This window comes from Pholcus phalangioides, unplaced genomic scaffold (assembly GCF_987345545.1).
Source record: "Pholcus phalangioides strain wild (caught in Gottingen) unplaced genomic scaffold, Ppha-v1.0 ptg000004l_1, whole genome shotgun sequence".
NCBI lineage: Eukaryota > Metazoa > Arthropoda > Arachnida > Araneae > Pholcidae > Pholcus > Pholcus phalangioides.
Genome location: NW_028301597.1, coordinates 43,245,507 through 43,255,699, shown reverse-complemented (window position 1 = coordinate 43,255,699; position 10,193 = coordinate 43,245,507). Strand labels below are relative to the sequence as shown.

At 36.4% G+C, this 10,193-nt stretch overlaps 1 protein-coding gene across 1 annotated transcript in view; it reads right to left on the bottom strand.

Annotated features, from left to right (window-relative positions):
* Positions 1-298: 298 nt before the first annotated feature.
* The window catches only part of Elp2 (elongator complex protein 2), a 32,361-nt gene continuing 22,466 nt past the window's right edge, over positions 299-10,193 (bottom strand). The window contains exons 13-19 of the mRNA XM_089231550.1: positions 10,057-10,186; positions 8,681-8,811; positions 4,837-5,017; positions 3,003-3,124; positions 2,757-2,878; positions 1,712-1,822; positions 299-526 (exon numbers count right to left, since the gene is read on the bottom strand). Coding sequence (XP_089087676.1) covers positions 370-526; positions 1,712-1,822; positions 2,757-2,878; positions 3,003-3,124; positions 4,837-5,017; positions 8,681-8,811; positions 10,057-10,186 — 954 coding nt within the window. The 3' untranslated portion in view covers positions 299-369. The remainder of the gene's footprint in view (positions 527-1,711; positions 1,823-2,756; positions 2,879-3,002; positions 3,125-4,836; positions 5,018-8,680; positions 8,812-10,056; positions 10,187-10,193) is intronic.

The window sequence follows — 10,193 nt, the reverse complement described above, 5'->3', positions numbered from 1 at the left end:
GTGGCCGTCATGAGCCATAATTATCTCAAAACTGATATACTTTTCCCCCATGAATCAACTAACAGATATTGATTTATTGCAAAACTTCAACAAAAATTTATATATTGATTGACTTTCTGTACTGATATGTTATTTAAGCTTTTACATTCAAAACTGGACATTCAATTAAAAATAATAAATTCAATGAATGTTCAAGATTTGGGGTTACTATATATAAATCTGTGACCTTTTTTGCTATGTCAGTAAGTGAAGTTAAGGTTGAGAATTGCCACAATATTGAAAATAAACACCACAAAAATTGAAATAAAATATACAAAATTTAATGAATATATATAATTTATGAAATGCTCACAGTTCAACAAAGTTACTTCAGCATATAATGAAGTAAGGTATAGCTGTGACCCTCACATGAGAATCACTACCACAACTTGCCAATAATAAACTTTCTTCAGAAAGGTCAGATGTCTCTGAGGATTCTTTAACAGGCGAAAACTGCAACCGATTCACTGTCATGTGATGAGCATATCTTTGAGACAGTTAAGGAAAATACAATATACAGTAGTCTGGATCATCCGAATCTCGAAAATTTGATATTCTGAATAATCCTGGTGTAGATTATCTCTCCCTTTCAGTTTTTCACAAAAACGTTCTATATTTCATCTTTTTATGATTGAATAAATTCAAATGATGCAAGTTATGATTTGATTCTTTTAAAGAATGTGAGTTATTTCAGTTTGGGGGGCGGGGGTCCTTGATCCCTAGTCCGGAGTCTTTTGTAGACCTCCATCCCAGAATTTTTCAGACTTCTCTATAGTAAATTTATAGTTTGAAAAAAAACCATATCAGACCCCAGAAATATGAGAGCCTGTATCAGCCTCACTTATAAAAATGTCATTCATCTTGGCAGCTCTAAATCTTAATAAACTACATTGAATTAACAAAATATAGTAGTAAGTATGAATGAATAGGTCCAAGACCCCCCCCCCCCCTTTTTTTCACCAAAAGTTGATTTCTGTTGTTGTTTTTTTCAGATAACCCACACTTTCAGTAATTTTATGGTGCCTCATCCCATTCTCCTTGGATTATTAAGACTCTATTGTAGTCATTAATCACTTTAAACAAATGTTACAAGTTCAATAGACATGCGTGCCAGCTGAATACAGCCATCTATAATGTCCTTAACAACTCTGAAGTAAAACATTAAGGGGGAGGAAATATGTGAAACTTAAATTCCCATGCAAACCTCTGATCCACAGAAAATCCTCCACGATCAGTTGTGGGAATGACCTAATTACACCTACTGGCCCAAAAAGAACAAAAATACATATGGTATAAGATATACAATGAAGTAGACTTTTATAGAACTTTCAGGTTGTGATAGCAATGAATAGCAACGTACATTTAATAGCATAAGTATATTATATGGCATACATCAAATTGATGCTATAAAATATTTCTGAAATTAATGCATATTATCTGGACAAAACTGGAGGGTGGCAGGCGAGCGGATCTGGTGCGCCAGACTAAAAGAATGATCATGCAAACTTTACATTTGGGGAAAAAATTATTCATGCATTTATATTGCATACTACTGAGTTTTGAAGATACATTAACCTCTTTCTTGAAGAAAAATCAAAACGTGATGCTGGTGCAGAATAATTTTAAGATACTTTTTTAAAAATTTCTATTGATATGATTAAATAAAGGATACTCTCGATCTAAACATAAATTTTCATTCCACAAGCCACCATTTACTGGTGTGGTATTATGCCAGGTGTAGATGAAGATTTTACCATTCTCTAGCCCTACGGCTAATATATATCTAGTATAGAAAAGATACATAAATACACACATATTATAACACAAGTACTTATTGGAAGTATGTGACACTACAAACATTCAAAATATATCTTATACCTTAGATCAGCATTCTTCACCCTTCTGATGTCCAGGACCCCCCCCCCCCCCCCCCAAGATATAGGTTAATGCTCTGCAGACCCTGTTGTAGTGTCAGAAAGTCAATTTCAATAATGTCCTCTATAAAATTTAAAATGTGTTTCTTTTATAATTTGCATACCACAAAAAATTGAATAATTCACAATTTCAGTATGCACAAAATGTGTCATTCGTGCAATAATAGTAAATGAAAATTATCCTGCTGACCCCTTATAAAATACTCATGGATTTCCAGGGATCTGCAGACTATAGGTTGAAAAGCACAGCTTAAGACAAACTTCAAAATACAGTAGGACTTCTTGATAACAGATGTCCATGGGACCGAAAAATTTGTCTGTTTATGAGGAGTGTCTGTTAATGAATAGTAAAATTCATTAAATTAGTAAAGCAGAATATGCTGAAATCTACGACATATGTCACAGAACAATCAGTGCTACTGCAGAACAATCTGGAAGAATATTAAGAAAAGTGTAGAAAACACTATAACAGTGATTTTTACAGCAGAACATTTTCAGTCAGCTGAGGGCTTGTTGCAGAACAATGCAAAGTATTCTGCTTTGGGGCATCGAGACCCCGTCAGCATTATTTAAAAAAGTGTCCTTTATGGGATGTTCCACTATATTGTTAATCACATTTTTACACCCCACAATCACTGACTAATTAGAATGGAATCTACAGTCTAACCCTGCAGCATGCTTGTGGGATCTTTTCCTTATAAAATAGACTCTTCCCTCCTACACTACATATTCAAACTCTTGAACCCAACAACTTAATCGAGAGCTAAAAACAATAAGAAATACCTGTCATCTTTTGATAAGCATGGGGCGAAAGCGACAGCTGTAGCAGAGTCTTCAACTGATAACATTGCAGCACAGGAGACTAAATTCTCTTCTGGACCATTAGCGATGGTCCACATGGCCACCTTGAGGAAGAAAAGAAAAATTTTTAAATAGCAACGTCAATTTTTTTTCAAAGTTAAGTTGAAAAGGCAAACAAATATAAAAGTAAATACTGTAAATTTCTGATAGTAAATTAAGATGATTTACCGTTTTGTTCCTAGAAGCTGTGGCAAAACATTTACTGTCATGACTCCAAGAGCAGCTCCATATAATACGAGAATGAACACCTGAATTCTTGTCACTCTTGCATATATTTTGGTAAGGTGGGGCTGCAAAAAATGGTAACATAAAATTTTGAGTTTTATTCTTGAATAAACAATAGTTTAGTGGCTCCCAAACTTGGGTCACAGAGCACTATTTTCATCTAGCATTATTATGAAATCTCAATACACTTATGTATTTTCCCCTTTTCCTCCTTCTTACAGAGCACTGTTTGCGAACCACTGATCTACTTTATTGTAAGGAAGGAGAAAAAAATTCTGTCTATAAGATGCATACATACACGAGGTGCAATCAAATATTTTCTGCGGAAAAGGACAGTTCAAGAACTAAGTTGGGTTATAGAGATGAAAAACTAGAGCAGGAATTCTCAACCAGTTGCTTCTAGGCACTATGGTATTCTCTGAAGCACCAAAAAATTCATAAAGCTCATGTCTGGAGTTTGTGCTTGGAAGCATTTGATCAATGTCCCTATCAAACACCCTGTACAAATTGTATTCAGGTATTACAATTATCCTGATTTCAGACATGTATGTTTGCCAAACATGCTAAAAGGATGTTTTTCTTTAAATGATGGGCATAGGCAGTGCTCATGACTCCAAAAAGATTGAAGACCACCTGCACTAGAGTAAGTGACCTATGATGTTGTGATTGTGAGCCACGCCACCACCAAGAATTTTATGAGAATCTGAGGAGAGAATTACCCTCCCCCACCCTGAATGTTGTTGCTCTATTTGTTTTCAAAATGAATAAAAAAAAATGAGGGCAATATGTTGATGTTTCCAAGTCTTACATGAACTTCGAAAAAAACAACAACAATAGAAATGCTCAGAATATCGAGGAGCCATTCTGTGACCAAGCTCTAGTGAAAAATCCTAAATTGTTACTCAGTTTTGGCAATCAGCATTTTTTCATATGTATGAATATGGATTGACTACAGAAAAAAATAGTATCCATGACCCCAGAAACCCAAAATAGTTTTTAGTTTCATAAAATAGTTTGAGAATCAAACTACAGAATCAAGAGGCAAAAATACCTGCAGCTGCAGGCTGTAAAGAACTGCGGAGTCACCACACAGAGCCACAGCTTCGGAATAAACATTTATTACGATGACACATAATGATTATCTGGGTTAATGAAAAAGTAAGACAGGCATAGAAATTTTCGAACCTCACGCTTTCGTGTGCAGTGACTCTCTGCCCTGCTGTTTTCCAGACGGTCGTCTCCAGTACCCGGGATCACGTGACACGCTCGAGGTCGTTGACCCGACTCTTGGGGGGTCGTCTGCGTGAGACACCACAGAACTATAAGTTTTACTGTGACCACATGGAATAACGCTAGGCCTATATGACCATCGAAATGAAAGAGTTTCTTGAAAGAAACATATATGATAAGAAACAATATATTTCTGTTTCCAATTCTCCCTACTCGCCTAGTTTGGGAGTTTGTGATATTTCCTGAAATAAAAAATTGCTCAAACAGCATAAATTTAGAAATTCAAGACAGCATGAATGCTGTATGGAAAACTCTCTCAAAATGCATTTGCCAGAAGACCTTCAATTAGTGATGGAAACAATGGGATCAGTGTATTCAGTTCAAAGAGATTACTTTGAACAGATAGTTCATGATCATTTGGGAACTTCTTGGTCATATCTTACATGTATAATAGCTTCAGAAACACAAGAGTGAATATATGCTAACATTTTTAAAATACTAATCAAAGCATGCATTTGCAAAATTTTATCAATGAAAGCAGTCTTACATTCACCAGGGGTGTGCTTATACAGAGCCCACAATCTATCTCGAGAAACTGACAGCAAATATTCATCATTTGGAGAAAATTCCATCTGAGTCACAGACAATGTATGAGAAACAATATTCCCTAGCCTCTTCCAATCAGAAGAGTCCCATAATATTATTGCAGCATGTTCTGCCTTGGCAGCCTGTAAAAAAAATCAGTTCAAGCCATATTGATACTCGTATCATTATACTTAAAAATTCTCAAAAAACAAAAAGAAGAGAAGTTAGTTTTACCAACAGAAAGATTTGAAAGGTGATACATGAGATTATACAATGAATATGCATACCATGCACAGGTGAGATGTTATATAGGTGAAGCCACTTTGTTTCCAAAAAAAATATTGTTACAGATAAATAATTTTTAATGTAGAGTAAAAATTATAAAAATGACAGTATTTTTCAGTAAAATGTTTAAACAGAAAAATTCTATAAATACAAGTTTGCTACCCGGAGGCGATTATGACATTATGAAGTGATCAATGCCTTCATTGCGTTTTCCTAGGAAAAGCTGCCACAAAACAAGCATAGAACATTGCCTCCATCAGAGAAACTTTGGTTCAAAAAGGTTTTATTCATGTAAAAGAAGGTATCCATTTAACCATAACCCAATTAAGCAGGGCTGACCGTATTTGGAACCCTAGTTCCCAAAAATTGGGGCCATTAAAATAATAATGTTAGCAAATTTTTAGCTATTTTCGAGCCCCTCCCCCCCCCCAGCAAAATAAGTAAGCTCTCCCCCCACACCTCCTACTGAGATCAAAGGCATATATGAAGCGGGGAGACATAGGATAGGGGCTTGTGTACTCCTCTGTAAAAGATGATTAAAAATTAATTTTTTATGTAAAAAAATTAAAATACCAAAGGAAACAGCTTTGTATGTTATTATAATCAACTTCTGTAAATTTCAATGCTATTTGAAGGCTAACACTTAAAATGTCTCTGTAAAAAATATCTTGTGCCCCACTCCCTAAGCCTTTATGTCCCCGCCCCAAAGGCAACCCTGTGTACACTCCAGCCCTGATTGGGAATGCCTTTTGAGAATGGTCATTGTGAGTCAGAAACTGGTATAATGAACATGGCTATGTATGCAAGGAGGGTAATCATTTTTCACATGATTGCAGACACTGTGAACACACTATATTTTTAGCTAGTGCTTTCGGAGATCCACCAGTGCCATCTTAATGCATGGGCCCCATGAGACCTGGTTGAGAATTTTAAGATCAAGTGTGGTGGAATTTCGCCAACGCTTGGCATTAAAAGCAGCTATGCAGATTACGTGCGCCAAGCTACTGGAAGAAGAAAAATAGACAGTTGTTGCGTGTCAGTGTATATAACATGTCGATGTCTTTTTGTGTGTGTGAATTTTTGTAAATAAATTCATGTTGTGATTGTTGACAAGTCGTCTTATAATCAGAGTGGAGTCAGATATATGCATTATCAACCAACACAGAAAGTCAGCATTCCAAACAAGCACATGATTTCGTAGGCATACACTTTTCTAGTCAGATAAGGGCCTCACAAAAACCAATTTGCCTCGGGATCCATGATGCTCTTAAGACAGTTCCAGTTGCCACTAAGAAAACTTCTTATTTTGATAAAGGGTTGTAGGTGATGTTATCCTCATTCAAACCTCCCCCCGGTCATCAAAAGTTATTGAATTTGAAACCCCTTTCCCCATGCTAAAACAGACCTGCCAACCTTCAGAAGACAAAAATTCTGTAACTTTTTTTCTAATGAAAATCTGCTGGAAAAAAATACTTTTCAATGTTTAAAATATTTTACAGGAATAATAAGAATCAAAATAGGAAGTAATACATAAGAAAAGACCATATTACCCATTTTTTACGAAACATGACCATATTTTTCGTTATCATTTCGTGTCTGGCTAGCCTATTCTAAATACACTGAAGAGCCAAAAAAAACTGGTATACCTGCCTAATATCGTGTAGGGCCCCTGCGAGCACGCAGAAGTGCCGCAACACGACGTGACATGGACTCGACTAATGTCTGAAGTAGTGCTGGAGGTAATTTGCACCATGAATCCTACAGGGCTGTCCATAAATCCATAGGAGTAAGAGGGGGTGGAGATCTCTTCTGAACAGCACGTTGCAAGGCATCCCAGATATGCCTTGCAATGCAGTGTTAATTGCATTTTTAATTGGGTTGCTGTATTTTTGAAATATATGACAACCATATTTTTATGGGCATCTTTTTATCAGCCACCTCGTTGGGCATTTTGTCTGTTGTGGCATTGTATTTGTATTTGTATATGTTTAATAATGTTTGTCTGGGGATTTAGGTGGCCAGTGGAAGTGTCTAAAGTCAGAAGAGTGTTCCTGGAGCCACTTTGTAGCAATTCTGAACGTGTGGGGTGTTGCATTGTCCTGCTGAAAATTGTCCAAGTCTGTCAGAATGCACAATGGACATGAATGGGTGCAGGTGATCAGACAGGATGCTTACATACCTGTCACCTGTCAGAGTCATATCTAGACGTATTAGTGGTGCCATATCACACCAACTGCACACACCCCATACCATCACAGAGTCTTCACCAGACATGTCAACATGTTGACATGTAGGGTCCATGGATTTATGAGGTTGTCTCCATATCCGTACACGTCCATCAGCTCGAAGCAATTGGAACCGATACTCGTCAGACCAGGCAACGTGTTTCCAGTCCTCAACAGTCCAATGTCTGTGTTGTCGGGCCCAGGCGAGGCGTAAAGCTTTGTGACGTGCAGTCATCAAGGCTACACGAGTGGGCCTTCGGCTCCGAAAGCTCATATCGATGATGTTTCGTTGAATGGTTCGCAAGCTGACACTTGTTGATGGCCCAGCATTGAAATCTGCAGCAATTTGCGGAAGGGTTGCATGTCTGTCACGTTTAATGATTCTAGTCAGTCATTGTTGGTCCCGTTCTTGCATGATCTTTTTCCGGCCGCAGCGATGGCGTAGATTTAATTTTTTACCGGATTCCCGATATTCACGGTACACTCATGAAATGGTCGTACGTGAAAATCCAAATTTCAGCGCTACCTCGGTGATGCTATGTCCCATCTCTCGTGCGCCGACTATAACACCACGCTCAAACTCACTTAAATCTTGATAACCTGCCATTGTAGCAGCAGTAACTGATCTAACAACTATGCCAGACACTTGTTGTGTTATATAGGCATTGCTGACCGCAGCGCCGTACTCTGATTCGTTCCATATTTCTTTATTTGCATACGCATGCCTGTACCAGTTTTTTTGGCTCTTCAGTTTAATTATCAGACAATTTTCTGATATTCCATTTCTTGAAATATCAGAAATTGTCTGATAGTTATTTAGAATAGTCAGACATTGTGAGAATTTCCAATGGGTGGGAAATTGAGGGCCTCTACAAATCTCTATCAATTACAATGATGACAAGGCAGCTCTGCTAATACTTGAGTGGGCTTTTAGATCCCTATATCTGAAATTCATTATTTTGTCCTAGCATTCTTCTCCAGTTTGGCACTATGAAGTGCCAAATATACTCAACTATTTTAGTTGGGGGGAACAGCAATTTTACTACAAAACAAAGAGACAATTACAAATCATCAGAACTCAAGTTTTGCTGTCACATAAATTTATTCATGGGAAAATTCTTGGGTATATTTGTGGGAGAATCTGGAAACTTTCCTAGTTTATGAAAAAAATCCATTCTTTCAAACTGAAATAAAAAAGTTTCAATTCAATTGCATAAGATAAGATTTAATATAATACACTAATATAAATTCAACTCAAAAACTGTTGTCAAAACAACATGCAAAACGAATACTTGCCTTGCATGCAGATGCAACAATTGTTCTCTTATGGTTGGTTGCCAATGAAAATATTTCATATGGATGACCATACAATTTTCTTTCTTCTGGCCACAATGTATTCTGAAGAAGTACTTCCTCTGTGGGGGGCTCTGTAAGTAAAAAATACAGTCCATTTCATTAAATGAAATTTAAAAGAAACACAAAATATGATATATAGTACAAATACAAGGCCACAACAGGCAAAATGCCCAATGAGGTGGCCGAAAAGAAAAAAAAAAGATGCCCATAATAAATGCCGCCTGGCAGTCCAGTGGTTAGGAAGCTCGTTTCTAACTGTGCAGGTCTGGGTTTGAATCCCAGTTTGGGCATGGATGTTTTCTACTAACACTAACAAATTCCCTGGGCAGATCGTAAAGATCTCTTGGGAATAGTTGATGATCACATTATTTTAAAAATTAAAATATGAAAGTCATATGTAATGAGACACTTCTGTCCTCATTTCAACATGCATACAGTTAAATATATGACTAAGAAAACAGTTTTGAAATATATCTATCTATACAATATATTTCATCACTATGGAAAATAGTTTTCTTACCACTCATTATTTTCAAATGAAAAATACCCAGATGGAACTCATAATATAAAAATGCTTCATCCGGCAATGCTCACTGAAGTCAACTTAAAAAAATTATTGCAAAATTGAGCTTTCCTGATACTTTGTACACACAGCTTTCTACCATGTGCAGTTACGATAATTTTTTGGAAACACTTAGTAGGCTATGCAGTTACGATAAAAGTTGCAACAATACCTATTCCATGCTGACTTATAAATTTTTTCTACAGTTTAATTATGCAGCTATTTCCCCCCAATTTCCGACTGTTTTTTAGTAAATTTTTTTTCCGGACGATTCCAGGTTTTCCTTGACTCATATGAGCCCTGATAATATTTTGAGACAAGAAGGAAGAGGGGGAAGGGGTTTCTGAGAAAACATCTGAGATCACCTCATCGCTCAGATCTGACTTACAACCAATCTTGACTTACATCCAGGTGTTTGAAATAGAATATTTTGGTAGGTGGGACTAGATTTCAACCAGAAGTTTGATAACACTGAACATAGAAGTAATATAAGTAGCATTTTTTTTGGGGGGAGGGGTGGGATCTTGAAAAAGGGAGAGGAAAAACCATTATATAAATTATATTAGCATAAATGTTTGAATTAATTTTCCTAAATCCCTAAAATGATCATCATGACTAGAGGAATTCTGAAATAAAATTAGTTGTCAGTTTGAGTTGAAATTGATAATTTTTTCTGATTCCTCAATACTTCACATGATTTTAATTTAAAAAAATATATATATTAATAATGGTTTTGAGACGTAAACTAAATTACCCTGCAGGCTAATTGGTTCAAATGCAAAATTTTTTGGTTCATCTTTTGCCTTTTTCTGTTCTTCCAAGTCTTCTTCAAAAATAGCTTTGTTTGTTAGACCAAGAACAGGTACACTGGCACCCTCTGGAAGCTAAAAT